Here is an 18010-nt window from a genome sequence, read left to right as displayed (position 1 = left end):
AAGCCAAATTAACCTACAAACCTGTACGTTTTTAGAGTGTGGGAGGAAACAGAAGATCTCGGAGAAAACCCATGCAGGCCATGGGGAGAACAAACAAACTTGTGCAGATTGCACCCGTAGTCGGGATCGAACCGGATCTCTGGCATTGCAAGTGATGTAAGGCAGCAACTCTACCGCTGTGCCACCAATGAAGAGGTTTTTTTTAACTGACGCTCAAGGCCAAAATACATTTTATCTTGTCATGTTCACAGCGCTACTTGCTCAACTTTGGTGACAGAGGATCTGTGCCCAATTTTGTTGGTGTTTCCCTTCGAAACCATGACTGGAATGAAACATCATCTGCTCAGTTATGGAGAAATCTAATAGTTTCAATCTGTGTCCGCTTTGTTGCTCCAGTCGGCCATGGGTTTGAGATTAGTGTCGTGGACAAGCAAACAAGATTGGTTTGTTAAGAGGTGGCCCCTCACTGAGACTAACGTTCTCCCAGTGGCAGTGGAGAAGCACTTTTGCCGACTGATCAATCTCCCATGATTTTTCATTTCACACATTGTGCCAGTTGTTCTCTTTGCCAGCATGTTATATATTAGCATCACTACATTAACAAACTGAGTAAAGGAATCCTACAACAGCTTTGCAACTGTTGTAGGATTCCTGATCTAACCCATGTAAGGACTCAACAATTTCCTTTCATATTTACAGCGCCTCACAGAGACCCGGCTTTGATCCTGACCTTGGGTGCTGTCTGTGCGGTGTTTGCACGCTCTTCCTGTGATTGTCGGTTTCCTCCCACCTCCCAAAGACATGCAGGTTTGCAGGCTAATTGACCCTCTGTAAATTGCCCCTAGTGTGTAGGAAGTGGATGAGAAAGAAGGATAACATAGAACTAGTGTGAACGGGTGATCGATGGCCGGCATGGACTCGGTGGGCCGAAGGGACAGTTTCCATGATGTATCTTTCATTCAAAAAACATATTTGTGCAAGTGGCAATAAACTTCAACTTGTAGATTCTAAGCCTCTAGACAGAAATGTACCTTCTACATCACAGTCTATATCTCTCGTTTCCCTTTCCCCTGACTCTAGTGTGAAGAGGGGTCTTGACCCGAAACATCGCCTATTCCTTCTCTCCAGAGATGCCGCCTGTCCCGCTGAGTTACTCCAGTATTTTGTGTCTATCTTCTGTACTGTTCAATGTTGTGCTCTTTGAGAGGACACATCCTCTCTACATCTGCCTAGTGTCTATCCGACAGATTTCTTGTTAGTCACAGACATACAGCGTGGAAACAGACCCTTCAGCCCAATTTGTCCACGCTGACCAACATGCCCCATCTACACTAGTTCCACCAACGTGCGTTTGGTCCATATCCCTCTATATCTGTCCTATCCATGCACCTGTCTAAAGGGCCCGTCCCATGAGCATGCGACTCCATGCGGCAAGCGCGACGTAAAGGGCCGGTCCCACCAGCATGCGCCTGCATGCGGCAAGCGTGACCTAACGTGGTCGCTTGAGCCGTACGGCCTCATGGGGCCGGTCCCACTTCAATCGCCGGAGCCGTATGGAGTTGTGCGGAGCTGGTCCCGACATCACGCGGGGGTCCGAAAAACTGACCGTGTTTAAAAATTCCGCGCAGCAACGGCCTGCCGTCCCGCAGCCACCTCAACGCCGTGCCACACACTCGACCTCCGCGCGGCTCCTGCTTCTGGTTTGGTCGCTCTTGCCACATGCAGGTCGCATGCTCGTGGGACAGGCCCTTAAATGTTTCTTAAACGTTGCGATAGTAACTGCAATGATCGTGTACCTTGAAGATAGAGACAAAATGCTGGAGTAACTCTGCTGGACAGGCAACATCTCTGGAGAGAAGGATAGGGTGACGTTACAGGTTGAGACCCTTCTTCAGACCGAGAGTCAGTGGAGAGGGAGACATAGAGATATGGAAGGCGGACAAAAATGCTGGAGAAACTCAGCGGGTGAGACAGCATCTATGGAGCAAAGGAAATGGGCAATGTTTCGGGTCAAGACCCTTCTTCAGACTGATGGTGAGGGTGTGGGGGGAAGAAGAAAGTAAGAGGCGGAGAGTGGGCTGAGGAAGAGCTGAGAAAGGGAGGAGTCAATGTTCATATTGCTGGGGTGTAAACTGCCCAAGTGAAATATGAGGTGCTGCTCCTCCAGTTTACAGTGATCTTCACTCTGGCTATGGAGAAGGCCCAGGACAGAAGGGTCGGACTCGGAATGGGAAGGGGAGTCAGGTTGGTTATTGCGAACCAAGCAGAGGTAGTGGGCGAAGCGATCGCCAAGCCTACGCTTGGTCTCACCGATGTAGAGCAGCTGATATCTAGAGCAGCGGATGCAATAAATGAGGTTGGAGAAGGTGCAGGTGAACCTCTGTCGCACCTGGAAAGACTGCTTGGGTCCTTGAATTGAGTCAAGGGGTGGAGGTAAAGCGACAAGCGTAGCATTTCATGCGGTTTCAAGGGAAAGTGCCAGGAGAGCGGGTGGTTTGGGTGGGGACAAATTGACCAGGGAGTTACGGAGCGAGCGGTCTCTGCGGAAAGCAAACAGGGGAGGAGATGGGAAGATGTGGTCGGTGGTGGGATCCCGTTGGAGGTGGCGAAAATGTCGGAGGGTTATTTGTTGTATGTGATGGTTGGTAGGGTGGAAGGTGAGTACAAGGGGGACTCTGCCCTTGTTATGAGTGGGGAGTGAGAGCAGAGTTATGGGGTATAGAAGAGAACCTGGTGAGCCTCATCTATGATAGAAGTGGGTAACCCCCGTTCCCTGAAGAATTAAGACATCTCCGAGGCCCTGGTGCAGATGCAGCGTAGACGGAGGAATTGGGAGTAGGGGAGTCTAGATGGCCATGGGAGTCAGTGGGTTTATAGTGGATAATAATAATAATTATAATGCATTTTATTTGCTGGCGCCTTTCTGGACTCCCAAGGACACCTTACAGGACATAAAATCACAATACATTTATCAATATTAAAATCGTTGATTAAAAACAAAAAACAAAAAACAAAACAAAAAATACACAAAACCTTTAAAGTCATTAGAAACATAGAAACATAGAAATTAGGTGCAGGAGTAGGCCATTCGGCCCTTCGAGCCTGCACCGCCATTCAATATGATCATGGCTGATCATCCAACTCAGTATCCCGTACCTGCCTTCTCTCCATACCCTCTGACCCCCTTAGCCACAAGGGCCACATCTAACTCCCTCTTAAATATAGCCAATGAACTGGCCTTGACTACCCTCTGTGGCAGAGAGTTCCAGAGATTCACCACTCTCTGTGTGAAAAAAGTTCTTCTCATCTCGGTTTTGAAGGATTTCCCCCTTATCCTTAAGCTGTGACCCCTTGTCCTGGACTTCCCCAACATTGGGAGCAATCTTCCTGCATCTAGCCTGTCCAACCCCTTAAGAATTTTGTAAGTTTCTATAAGATCCCCTCTCAATCTCCTAAATTCTAGAGAGTATAAACCAAGTCTATCCAGTCTTTCTTCATAAGACAGTCCTGACATCCCAGGAATCAGTCTGGTGAACCTTCTCTGCACTCCCTCTATGGCAATAATGTCCTTCCTCAGATTTGGAGACCAAAACTGTACGCAATCTCACCAAGCCCCTGTACAACTGCAGTAGAACCTCTCTGCTCCTATACTCAAATCCTTTTGCTATGAAAGCTAACATACCATTCGCTTTCTTCACTGCCTGCTGCACCTGCATGCCTACTTTCAATGACTGGTGTACCATGACACCCAGGTCTCGCTGCATCTCCCCTTTTCCTAGTCGGCCACCATTTAGATAATAGTCTGCTTTCCTGTTTTTGCCACCAAAATGGATAACCTCACATTTATCCACATTATACTGCATCTGCCAAACATTTGCCCACTCACCCAGCCTATCCAAGTCACCTTGCAGTCTCCTAGCATCCTTCTCACAGCTAACACTGCCCCCCCAGCTTAGTGTCATCCGCAAACTTGGAGATATTGCCTTCAATTCCCTCATCCAGATCATTAATATATATTGTAAATAGCTGGGGTCCCAGCACTGAGCCTTGCGGTACCCCACAAGTCACTGCCTGGCATTGTGAATAGGACCAGTTTACTCCTAGTCTTTGCTTCCTGTTTGCCAGCCAGTTCTCTATCCACATCAATACTGAACCCCCAATGCCGTGTACTTTAAATCAGGGTGAACATGGTGGAAGTTATGTCGGGTATGCTAATCTAAACAGGTGTGTTTTGAGTTGTGATTTGAATTGATCGATAGTGTCCAGGTGACGGATGGGAGGTGGAAGAGTATTCCAGAGACGTGGGGCAGAGCAGCTGAAGGCTCTGGCACCCATGGTGCTGAGTCTAAATGTGGGGACAGTTAAAATTGCAGCTGAGGAGGAACGAAGTGACCGGGAAGGAGTGTATGGTAGCAGCAGGTCAGAGAGGTATTGGGGAGCAAGGTGGTGTAGGGCTTTGAAGGTCAGCAGTAAAATCTTGTAGTTAATCCGGTGGTGCACAGGGAGCCAGTGGAGCTGAGTGAGGATGGGTGTGGTGTGGTACGATGATCTGGTGTGGGTGATGATCCGGGCTGCAGAGTTCTGAATGCATTGGAGGCGATGAAGAAGTTTATTGGAGGTACAAGTGAGGAGGGCGTTGCAGTAATCGATGCGGGATGTGACCAGAGCGTGGATGAGGACTTTTGTATTGTCTTTGGAGAGGGAGGGGCGGAGTCTGGAGATGTTGCGGAGATGAAAGTATGCAGAGCGTGTGATATTGCTGATGTGGGGGCCAAAGGGAAATGTACTGTCCAGAATGACGCCGAGACTTTTGACATGGGAGGAGGTGGGTATGGGTGAGATCAACTGAAATGGTGAATGGGTGGGTTTTGGAGAGTGTGGACTTTGAGACAATTAGCATGATTTCTGTTTTATTTCCATTGAGTTTTAGAAGGTTGAGTGACATCCAGTTGCTGATAGCTTGAAGACAGGTGGTGAGGGCAGTTGGGGGAAGGGAGGTGTTTGGTTTTGTGGAGAGGTAAAGTTGTGTAGCATCGGCGTAGCAGTGAAAATTGATTCCAAAATGACATAGAATATTGTCAAGAGGTTGAATATAGATGATAAAAAGCAGTGGCCCCAGCACCGATCCCTGAGGAACACCATGGGTGACTGTGGCAGTTGTGGATGTGACTTTATTTCCCTGGATGAACTGTTTTCTGTCGTGTAGATAGGACCTGGATCAGTTGTCTATCACCTGCGATGGAGATAGTGAGGTCTAGAAATTGTAGGGAAGTGTCGGAAATGATCCAGGTGTATTTGAGGGCCGGATGGAAGTTAGTGGTGAAGTGGATGAAGTCAGTGAGTTGTGTGTGGGTGCAGGAGGTAACACCAATGCAATCATCGATGTAGCAGAGGTAGAGTTTGGGGATAGGGCCCTGGTACACCTCGAACAAGGATTGTTAAACGTGTGCTACAAAGAGACAGGCATAGCTGGGACCCATGCGCGTGCCCATAGCTACGCCTTGTTTTTGGAGGAAATGGTAGGAGTCAAATGAAAAATTGTTAAGGGTAAGGACCAACTCTGCTAGGTGGAGGAGAGTATCGGTAGACGGGGATTGGTTGGTTCTGAGGCCGAGGCAGAAACGGAGGGCTTTAAGACCCTCCTGGTGGGGGATGGAGGTGTACAGTGACTGGACGTCCCTGGTAAAGATGAGGGAATGGGGGCCTAGAGAACGGAAGTCCTGGAGGAGACGAAGAGCGTGTGAGGTGTCTTGAACATAGGTAGGGAGGGATTTAACTGGGGGGGATAGGATGGAGTCGAGGTAGGTGGAAATAAGTTCGGTGGGACACGAACAGGCTGAAACAATGGGTCTGCCAGGACAGTCAGGTTTGTGGATTTTGTGGAGATGGTAAAATCAGGCCGTGCGGGGCTGGGGAACGATGAGGTTGGAGGCTTGGGAGGGCAGGGAGCCGGAGTTGATGAAGTCAGAGATAGTGTTAGAGATAGTGGCCTGGTGCTCACCTGGGGTCATGGTCCAAGGATAAGTAGGAGGAGGTGTCTGAGAGTTGGCGCATGGCCTCAGCCTTGTAGAGATCAGCGCTTCAGACTACCACGACTGAGATATGAAAGGGTAAGGTGTGAAAACGAGAGATCAAAGGGGACAAAAATCAAGGAAAATGTAGAATGGATGATTGTTAGCTGAGGGGAAGGTGACAACTTGGCATACCATCAGTAAAATGTAATCAGTAGGGCAGTGAAACTAGTTGGGGAACTAGGATGGGGGAGGGATGCAGAGAGGGGGAAAGCAAAGGTGACTTGAAATTAGAGAAGTTAATATTCATATCGCTGGGTTCCTTTCCACCTCTTCCTTTCTTCCTCCCCCCCCCCCCCCACCCTCACATCAGTCTGAAGAAGGGTCTCAACACGAAACTTGCCTATTTCCTTCGCTCCATAGATGCTGCCTCACCCGCTGAGTTTCTCCAGCATTTGTATCCACCTTTGCGAGCTTGTAAGCTGCCCAAGTGAAATATGATGTTCCAACAATTTGTGTTGGTCATCTAAAAGTCTATCAGCCAGTCCTTGGAACCTTGTTACATATGAGTTGTCTTAAGGATCTGAAGACTACACAACAGTAGCTGTGATTGCTGATAGATTGATGTTTTGCCTTAGACTTTCTCTCTGACTTGATGGCCACGCTGCAGTTCTGGTAAAGGTTCTCCCGAACAATCACCCTCTGTCAGCCATACCCGACCACCAACTTTTATGGATTTCTCTGTCCTTTGTGGTTCTCTCCCACCTCCTTCCCCACATTTAAACACTGCTCCTTCAATCCCACCTTGAATCCTTCAGACACCAACAAGCCAGAGACTTTGGTTATACTCAAGATAGACAAAAAATGTTGGAGTTACTCAACGGGTCAGGCAGCATCTCTGGAGAAAAATGATGGGTCCTTTTTCTGTCTGGCAGTCTGAAGAGGCAACTCGACCCGAAATGTCACCTATTCCTTTTCTCCACACATTCTGCTTGATCCACGGAGTTACTACAGCATTTTGTGTCTATGTTCAGTCATAGACTTGCCCATCTACACTAGTCCCACCTGCCTGAGTTTGGCTCAATTCCTCTAAACCTGTCCTATATATATATATATATATATATATGCACCTGTCTAATTGGTTCTGGGGGTCAAGGAAAGAGCATTCATGTCGTGGCCCTGTTTCCACCAATCTTTCCATCACTATGCACAAGAAGCACAAAAAGTGCAAGACGCCATTGTATGCAGATGCCGAGAAGTGTGTTCAGCTCTGGCTGAACAATTTTTAATCTTGTGATGTGGACTCGATAAGAGGAATTGTTTCTGGATAGTCCCTCCCTCAACTACCTCCACTGGCCGTTTGTATGATTCACCCACCACCCTTTGTGTGAAAACGTTACCCCTCAGATTATAATTAAATGTTTCCCCCTTCACCTTAAATCTATGTTCTCTGGTTATTGATTCCCCTATTCTGGGCAAGACTCTGTGCGTCTGTGTTCATTGACTTCAGTTTAGCTTTCAACCCGACAGACCCCACCAGACTTGCTGATTTAAGCTGAGTGGATGTGGCCTCATAAGGGGAAAGGGTATGGAGAGAAGGCATAGAAATACTAGTTGCATGAGTAGCCATGATCATGTTAAATGGCGGTGCCTTCGAGGGCCTGGCCTACTCGCCCTATTCATGTTTCTATGTTCATGGCTGATGACTCCAACTCAGTATCCCGTAGATAGTCCTCTCTCCATACCTCCACTGGTCCCCTTAGCCACCCAAGGTGAAAAAGTTACCCTCCCTCTTATAATAAATAGCCCCCTTCATGAACTATGTTCTCAACTATTGATTCCCCTATTCTGGCAAGACTCTTCCAGTTCATTGACTTCACCACTCTATGTGTGACTTGCTGAAAGGGGAATTGGGGCTCAACCTCCCCCTGTGTGCCTGGGTCCTGGACTTTCTCACCGCCAGGCCCCAGGTAGTCAATATGGGAGGGAATACATCGAAGTCCCTCACCCTGAGCACAGGATCCCCCCAGGGTTGTGTCCTCAGCCCCCTGCTGTACTCCCTGTACACACATGACTGTGTGGCTAGGTTCAGCTCCAACTCTATAATGTAGTTTGCTGATGACCCTGTGTTGGTGGGCCTGATCTCAGACAACAATGAGAAGGCCTACCGGGAAGAGGTGGCTGATCTGGCATTCTGGTGTCAGGACAACAGTCTCCTCTTGAATGTCAAAAAAACTAAGGAGCTGATCGTGGACTTTAGGAGGGCACATCATCCGACGACGTACACGCCACTGAAGATCAATGGGGCTACTGTGGATAGGGTGAGCTGCTTTAAATACCTTGGAATCCACATCTCAGAGGATCTGACATGGACATCATGCGCTGCCACACTGGTGAGTAAGGCAAGGCATCGCCTTTACCACCTCAGGCAGCTGAGGAAATTCAGTCTCTCTGAGGATCCTCCAGTGCTTCTATTCAGCGGCTGCAGAAAGCATCTTGTCCGGAAACATTACAATCTGGTTCAGCAACTGCTCTGCCCAGGACAAGAAGGCTGTGCAGAGAGTAGTGCGTTCGGCCGAACGCACTATGGGAACTTCACTCGCCCCCTCAGCAGGAACTATACATCAGAAGGTGCAACTCCAGAGCCAGCAACATCATGGGGGACCCCTTCCACCCCAGCAACAGACTGTTCCAGCTGTTACGGTCAGGCAAACGCCTCCACTGTCATGCTGTGAAAACAGAGAGGATGAGAAGGAGTTTCTTCCCAGAGGCCATTTGGACTGTAAACATCTTATTTCACCAGGGAATAACTTACTGTACCAATTTGCTGTGTGTTGTCTTTTTAAAATTGCTGTTTTTTTCTCACAAATATGTAATTACTGATTCTGTTCATTTCTGTTTTGTAGTTTTTTTGTTTTTTGTTGTTTTTTTTCGCACAATCCGCAAGCATTGCCGCTTTTCATTTCACTACACATCTCGTGTGCGTATGTGACAAATAAACTTCACTTGACTTCTCTCATGATTTTATACACCACTATAAGATCACCCCTCGTCCTCCTGCGCTCCAGGGAATAGTCACAGCTTGCTCAACCTCTCCCTATAGCTCAGATCGTCCAGTCCTGGCAACATCCGCGTAAATCTTCTCTGTACCCTTTCCAACTTGACAACACCTTTCCTATAACATGGTGTCCCGAACTCAAGACAATACGCCAAATGCGGCCTCACCAACGTCTTATACAACTGCAACATGACCTCCCAATTTCTATACTCAGTACTCTCGTTATAATTTGGTAATGATATTCAGTGCTTTTACCCTTTCCAAGGGCTACATCTGTTGAGAGGAAAAGATCAGTGATTACTGACCACTAACTTATTGCTCAAACTTTTTTTAGATAGCTGGAATATATATATATTTTTTTTAAATTTTTTTTCATTCAACAAATTAACAATCTTGGAGGATTGGCTTTCAAAATGACAAGCCTCAAGAGGAGGATTTGCAATTAGTATAGTTTATTGACTGAAGCGCTGACCGATGGTGTCCAAATATAACTCTGCCCTCATCAATCAAGGCAGCTGGTATTTGGAAATGAGGAATGTCAGAGGAGCTGGCTGCATTTGCAATTTGCAATTTGCATTTGGAAAGCGCAGGACTCAACTGCCCGAAAGCAATATCATTAATTTTGCCTCTTCAACTTCTACAGACAATAAGAGCAGTTTATAAAGCAAATCGTGATTTCACGTAGATTGAATGAAAAGATTGTTTAGATGAGAGGTTTGAAAGGCCTGCATCTTGTGGTCTGGAGCACTAGACATCAGGATAACACTGCCAGGAAGGGACTTATCTCACTCACAATCCAGGAAATAGGACTCGTGATAGATTGACTTTAATGCCAGAGGCGGGTGAACTGCAGCGATGGTTTGGTCGGACGGTTTATTTGAAGTTGCTGTTTGTGTTCATGCACGATGCATGCTTTAATTTACAAGCAAGCCCCCATTCCACCCCGATAATCACCCAGGGATGCAAGCTTTTCCGAAAACTCCTCAATGTTTGAAATACCAACAAAGCATTCAGGAGGATGCTGGAAATGTATCGGATTGTGTTTGTGCGTTCTGTTCAATGACTGGACAGAACAGTGGCCAGTCTCACTCATCAATCCACTTGCAGTATAACGCACTGTTCCTTCTGCTCAATGATAGAATATATTTAGCAATGCATTCATTGCAAATGTAATGTTAGTGCAAGGAACGCATAAACACAGTAAAAGTTGGACAACTGTTGCCTGAAACACAAACAGGTTGTCATATCGCACAATGGTCTTTGAGCTTTCTATAATGAGCATTTACCGTGACTTGTTAATGCAGTAACATTTCTACAGATGGCAAAGAATAAATGTAAAGGTTGTGGAGGGCGAGTGTGGAGCTGAGATTTTCTAATTGCTGAATCTTCGCCTTGTTTGTTATATTGCTTTCATTTGACGTATTGATTTTTCCTTGTTGCCATTTTCTAAGAAGTGGGTAGCTTGTCATCACACATGCACCAATTAGGGGGCTCAGCCACACTTGAACATTGAAAAGTGCTGCTTGTATCTCCTGGGACACAACAAACAGATGAATTTCACTGATGCTGGTAGAAATGCAATATGTGGGACAGAATTAGCCTTAGGGTTCCCATTTGATGTGTTTTTTTCCATAAAATCAGTATAAAATCAGTATCAGATATTGCCATTTGCAGCCATTGGCCTGACAGTCTGACATCTATAATTAGTGAGTTCGGCCATCAGTTAAAGCAAAGTTTCTTGGAAGTACTCGAGAAATATCAATTTGATATTTAAATATTTGATACTTCTGTCTCTGGTGTACAATCAATCACACAATCGCTGTCAAAAGTTTGAGGATGGCACAGTGCTGCAGCTGGTAGAGCTGCTGCCTCATAACGCCGGAGACCCAGGTTCGATCCTGAGCTGTCTGTGTGGAGTTTGCACCCACCCTGTGGGCGGGTTTCCTGCGGGTGCTCTGGTTTCCTCCCAAATCCCAAAGACGTGCAAGTTTGTAGGTGAATTGGTCCTCTGTAAATTGTTCTTAGTATGTTGCGAGTGAATATAATAGTGGGATAACATAGATCTAGTGAGTCTGAAGAAGGATCCTGAACCAAAACGCCATCTTTCCATGTTCTCCTGTCTGCTGAGTTGCTTTAGCACTTTGGGTATTTCTTTGCAAACTGATATCTGCAGTTCCTGTTTCTACATATAACTTGTGTTTAGAAACATAGAAACATAGAAAATAGGTGCAGGAGTAGGCCATTTGGCCCTCCGAGCCTGCACCGCCATTCAATATGATCTTTACTCAGAGAGTGGTGGCTGTGTGGAATGAGCTTCCAGTGAAAGTGGTGGAGGCAGGTTCGTTTTTATCATTTAAAAATAAATTCGATAGTTATATGGACGGGAAGGGAATGGAAGGTTATGGTCTGAGCGCAGGTATATGGGACTAGGGGAGAATATGTGTTCGGCACGGACTAGAAGGGTCGAGATGGCCTGTTTCCGTGCTGTAAATTGTTATATGGTTATATTGTTATATGGTTATCCAACTCAGTATCCAGTAGCCTTCTCTCCATACTCCCTATTCCCTTTAGGACCACATCACAAGGGCCACATCTAACCCCCTCTTAAATATAGGACCACATCTAACCCCCTCTTAAATATAGCCAATGAACTGGCCTCAACTACATTCTGTGGCAGAGAATTCCAGAGATTCACCACTCGCTGGGTAAATTTTTTTTTTCTCATCTCATAAAGACTGGATAGACTTGGTTTATACTCTCTAGAATTTAGGAGATTGAGTGGGGATCTTATAGAAACTTACAAAATTCTTAAGGGGTTGGACAGGCTAGATGCAGGAAGATAGTTCCCGATGTTGGGGAAGTCCAGGACAAGGGGTCACAGCTTAAGCATAAGGGGGAAATCCTTTAAAACGGATATGAGAAGAACTTTTTTCACACAGAGAGTGGTGAATCTCTGGAACTCTCTGCCACAGAGGGTCCTTCCTCAGGCCAGTTCATTGGCTATATTTAAGAGGGAGTTAGATGTGGCCCTTGTGGCTAAGGGGATCAGGGGGTATGGAGAGAAGGCAGGTACGGGATACTGAGTATGGATGATCAGCCATGATCATATTGAATGGCGGTGCAGGCTCGAAGGGCCGAATGGCCTACTCCTGCACCTAATTTCTATGTTTCTAATGTTTCTATCTCAGTCCTAAAAGTTTTCCCCATTATTCTTAAACTGTGACCCCTTGTTCTGGACTTCCCCAACATCGGGAACAATCTTCCTGCATCTAGCCTGTCCAACCCCTTAAGAATTTTGTAATTTTCTATAAGATCCCCCCTCAATCTTCTAAATTCTAGCGAGTACAAGCCGAGTCTATCCAGTCTTTCTTCATATGAAAGTCCTGACATCCCAGGAATCAGTCTGGTGAACCTTCTCTGTACTCCCTCTATGGCAAGAATGTCCTTCCTCAGATTAGGAATACTTCCTCAGTTTTACAGGTGATCAATGATTGGCGAGGCTTCGGTGGGCTGAAGGGCCTGTTTCCATGTGGTATCTCTAAACTAAATGGCCAAATTAAATTTGTGGGCTTTTCAAAAATCTTAGTTTTGAAAAATATATTTATTCGCTAATGAGCACCTGTTATTAGCTGCGTTTTGTGTACTTCAGTAGCCGTTACCTACGAGTGCACTGGAAGTCTCTACTCCATCAGGACCACACTGACATCCTTTGAAGTGCGGCATACAAACTATTTACCATGCACTGTAATGTTGAGTTTGATTTAATCTGCATTCGTTATCTCCCAAGAGAAGCAAAACACAGATGAATTCTCTTCACAAACGCAGTGTACGCAATAAGGTGTTTTACAATCCTTCTAAATCAGTAATTGGCCTAAAAAAATTCAGAAAACTAACAATACATTTCATGGCTAAAACAGGACACAGAGTGCTGGAGTAACTCAGCGAGTCAGGCAGCATCTCTGGAGAACATGGATCGGTGCCGTTTTAGATTGGGGCCCTTCTTCTAACCGTCTACGCTTTTACCTACTTTGACCCTAATTGTTTTCTGTTCTCTGTCTTTAGAATTTCCACAACTGTTAAACCTCATTTTGGTTAAGTAACAACACTATAAAGCTCGCTGTTTGACAAGGTAGCAGGTAGCCTGTAATAAGATGCACTGTATACCTGTATGTAGAAACAAGTGTTTGAGAAAGAACTGCAGAAGCTGGAAAATCGAAGGTACACAAAAGTGCTGGCGAAACTCAGCGGGTGTAGCAGCATCTATGGAGCGAAGGAGATAGGCAACGTTTCGGGCCGAAACCCTTCTTCAGTAATTACAGATGCTGGTTAATACACAAAAGGACATAGAGTGCTGGAGTAACTCAATGGGTCAGGCAGTATCTCTGGAGAACCTGGATAAGCGCTGTTTTGGGTCGGGACCTTTCTTCAGACTGATTATGATCTTACTACATTTCATGGCGTTTGCCAATGTTAATGTATAAATTCTCCTACAACCTGAAGAAGGGACATTTCTGCTGTTGTACATATCTTAATGTTTAGCTCACCATAGAAAATGAAGGCTGTGATTCACATATGTTGTGGAGATGCAACATGACATCAACAATGGGGAGAATATTGTTTCTGAAATGCAAATCACTACCTCAGGGAGAGAACGTTAAACTGTACAGTGTTAGAGGCACACAGCACAAAAACAGCCCCTTTAGCCACACTTTCTCATGCCGACCAACATGCCATCCCACCTGCCTGCCTTTGGCCCATATCCTTCTAAATCTTTCTTATCCATGTATCTGTGCAAATGTCTTTTAAATAGTTATAGTACCTACCTCACAGAGTCCTGCAGTAATTCAGCAAGTCAGGCAGCATCTGTGGAGAACATGGATAGGTGACGTTTTGCGTCTAGACTGAAGAAAGGTTCTAGCCCAAAACTGAAGAAGGGTCCCAACCCAAAACGTTTCCTGCCCATGTTCTCCACAGATGCTGCCTGACCCGCTGAGTTACGCCAGCACTCTGTGAAATGTCAACAATCCATCTTCTCCAGAGATGCTGCCTGACCCGCTGAGTTACTCCGGGACTCTGTCCTTTTGTTTAAGATGCACAGTGGCTATTCTCCCAGACCTGCTTGTGTTTTTTGCAGGTTACGGGGCCAATGTTTTCTCAGTGGGTGGATAAGTGGAAACTCATGGAGGATACACACCAGCAGAACCTGAACCGTTGGGCCAGACGTTGTCAACTCATCAACACCACATGGGGTGTGGAGTTTTAACCAGAACACTCAGCTATTGATTGGCTGGTGACTGCTGGCTCTGGTATAAATTGTGGGTTCCAGTGAGACGGTGACAGGAAGGAGATACTTCACTAACGTATCATGAACACATTCCACCCACAGATATGGCTAAGATATACTTGACATCCTGCTGCACTCACAAAGGTTAAAGATCACTCATGTGGTGCATAAAATTAAACATGAATTAGTAATTAAAACACCGGAGTAAGCTTGGTTAACTAAGGTAGACAAAATTTCTGGAGAAACTCAGCAGGTGCGGCAGCATCTATGGAGTGAAGGAAATAGGCAACGTTTCGGATCGAAACGTTGCCTATTTCCTTCGCTCCATAGATGCTGCCGCACCTGCTGAGTTTCTCCAGCAATTCTGTCTACCTTCCATTTTCCAGCATCTGCAGTTCCTTCTTGAACAAGCTTGGTTAACTAACCAGGTGTAAATTGGCATAATTCTCCTCATGTGGTTCCACTCATAATAATAGTAATAATATCTTTTATTGTCATTGCACATAAGCGCTAACGAGAGTTGGTAAGATGTATGTGTAGATGCAACATGACATCTCAATTCCATGAATGATGAATGCCAGTGTACTAGGGCTTCTTCACCACTCTGTCTACCTGTGTGGTCTCTTTCAGGGAACTAAGTACTTGTACTCCTACATCTCTCTGCTCTACCACAGTCTAGTGTAGAAGTTGTGCCCCAGTTCACCTTAGCAAAACACAACATGTCCCACTTGTCCAGATTGAATTACGACACAGCGCTGCCTAACTGCGCCAGATAGCCGAGTTTGACCCTGACCTCTGGGGCTATCAGTGTGGAATTTGCATGTTCTCCCTGTGACCGTGTGGGTTCCTTCCAGCTGCTCTGGTTTCCTCCCACATCCCAAAGACTAAAGAAGGGACCCACCCCGAAACATCACCTATCCAATGTCCTCCAGAGATGCAGCCTGACCAGCGCTTTGTGTTTCCGTTTGCTATTTGGTTCAGTATTGTTCATGTTTTTCTTGACTGCATGGACCAATTATTCTTCTGTATGTAACGCGTTGCTATAGAGAACCTCCGCTGCAAAATACATCATTCGCGGACCATTGGGACACTGCGGGTAGATGGATTGGAAAGATTTGGGGGTGAGGCATCGGCCAAACGGATTTAGCTTAGATGGGGCATATTGGTCGGCATGGCTAAGTTGGAGTCTACGATAACATTTGTCCAGCGGAGGTATGGAGGACCACCAGCAAAGAAGGTGAGGGCTATTGCAAATAAACACTCACACCTGCAAGATCATTTAATCGTGGACAACCTGGCCTTTAGTGAACAGAGTTCAGGAGAGTTAGAGTCATACAGCGTGGCCCTGTGGCCCAACTTAGCCATGCGACCAATGTGCCCCATTTACACTAGATGGGTGAGCTGGGCGAGCAAGGAATGATGCCGGTGAAGTTGCTAATTCTATTTTCTGGTACCCTCCCCAGCACACATCTGATGCAGATGGACTCGGTACAGCGATGGGTAGAGGACCTGAGGTTAATGGCAGAATGTGAATGCATGTACATACTTCAATCAAAGCCCATCGGCATGGACAATGAGGGACACAACGAGCTGGTCATAACAACGCAGCCAGATTTACCCGACAGCCTGCAGGCGCTGCTGAAGAGGGCATGGACTATCACCACAGAACTGTCCAAGATTTTCTACAAGCTGGAAGTAAACAGGTGGCAATGCATCCACGGTGCGGTGGTGAGAGTGAGCTGCCACGTCAGGTCACTGGTAAACGACTGCGATAGTTGGGACAATAATGCTTCAGGAGAGTTACAGCAGGTAATGCCCGTCACCAATTGAGATTTCATGAAATAAACTGGAAGTATTTGAGTGTGGGATTCAAAGATAGACACAAAAAGCCGGAATAACTCAACGGGCCAGGCAGCATCTCTGGAGAGAAGGAATGGGTGACATTTCGGGTTGAGACCCTTCTTCAGACGAGTCGGGGAAAGGGAAACGAGATATAGGCGATGATGTAGAGAGATATAGAACAATGAATGAGAGATATGCAAAAAAGTAATGATGATAAAGGAAACAGGCCATTGTTAGCTGTCTGTTGGGTGATAACGAGAAGCTGGTGCAACTTGGGTGGGATGGGATAGAAAGAGAGAGAATTCCAGGGTTACTTGTCGTTAGAGAAATCAATATTCATACCACTGGGCTGTAAGTTGCCCAAGCGAAATATGAGATGCTGTTCCTCCAATTTGCGTTTCGCCTCACACTGACAATGGAGGAGACCGAGGACAGAAATGTCTGTGTGCGAATGGGAAGGAGAATTAAAATGTTTAGCAACCAGGAGATCAAGTAGGTTCAGGCGGACTGAGCAAAGGTGTTCAGTGATATGATTGCCCAGTCTACGTTTGGTCTCGCTAATATATCAGAGTCCACATCTTGAACAATGGATATAGTAGATTCATTATCAATGCCATTCACTTTCAATGCATTTTAAAATTATATTTTGCATCTTTCTGCTGCAATAAGCTAATGGTGGTGATGACATAATTTGAAAGGGAGATCTGCAAGATAAGCAGGCTGGCCATTGGAGTCTCATTTTCTATTGATGCATGAATTAAAATGGGGAAACTTGGTTTCATGCAAGCTCGTCTTTTGGCCAATGTCCAGCCTGGTTATGAATTGGAGTGGCTCGATTTGATGGAACCCTTCCTCTTAATGTCATAATAACATCCAATTTTAAGCATGTAAAGTGAAGTTGTGTCCGAAATGGTTTCTGGGATCAAGAGTCAAGAGTGTTTAATTGTCATATGTAACGAGAATGGAACAATGAAATTGGGAACAGTAACCCTGGAGAACATGAATAGGTGACATTTCATGTCGCGAGTCTTCTTCAGACTGATTGTTTAAGAAGGAACTGCAGATGCTGGAAAATTGAAGGTACACAAAAATGCTGGAGAAACTCAGTGGGTGCAGCAGCATCTATGGAGCGCAGGAAATAGGCAACGTTTTGGGCCGAAACCCTTCTTCAGACTGATTTTTGTGTACCTTCTTCAGACTGATTCCTGACCAGCGGAGTTACTCCAGCATTTTGTGGCTTTCTTTGTTAAACAAGCATTTGCAATTCCTTGTTTCGACAGAACAATGAAATTCTTGCTTGCAACAACATAACAGGTCTGTAAACACAATACACATGGATAATATATAATATATAAAAATAACAAATAAGCTCGATATTAGTGCCAAAAGAAATCTCAATGTCTACAGTGCCATCGAAGACAGTCCATAGAAGTTCATTAACCATATAACCATATAACCATATAACAATTACAGCACGGAAACAGGCCATCTCGGCCCTACAAGTCCATGCCGAACAAATTTTTTTCCCCTTAGTCCCACCTGCCTGCACTCGTACCATAACCCTCCATTCCCTTCTCATCCATATGCCTATCCAATTTATTTTTAAATGATACCAATGAACCTGCCTCCACCACTTCCACCGGGAGCTCATTCCACACCGCCACCACTCTCTGCGTAAAGAAGTTCCCCCTCATATTACCCCTAAACTTCTGTCCCTTAATTCTGAAGTCATGTCCTCTTGTTTGAATCTTCCCTATTCTCAAAGGGAAAAGCTTGTCCACATCAACTCTGACTATCCCTCTCATCATTTTAAAG

At 45.7% G+C, this 18010-nt stretch overlaps 1 protein-coding gene across 1 annotated transcript in view; it reads left to right on the top strand.

The window, feature by feature from the left end:
* Positions 1-18010, top strand: part of LOC129705948 (protein inscuteable homolog) — a 230274-nt gene that overhangs the window by 39207 nt on the left and 173057 nt on the right. The window contains exon 2 of the mRNA XM_055649883.1: positions 15817-16162. Coding sequence (XP_055505858.1) covers positions 15817-16162 — 346 coding nt within the window. The remainder of the gene's footprint in view (positions 1-15816; positions 16163-18010) is intronic.

This window comes from Leucoraja erinacea, chromosome 18, assembly GCF_028641065.1.
Source record: "Leucoraja erinacea ecotype New England chromosome 18, Leri_hhj_1, whole genome shotgun sequence".
Classification (NCBI taxonomy): Eukaryota; Metazoa; Chordata; class Chondrichthyes; order Rajiformes; family Rajidae; genus Leucoraja; species Leucoraja erinaceus.
Note: the sequence above shows the minus strand (reverse complement) of the source record. Positions and strands in the feature narration are given on the sequence as shown.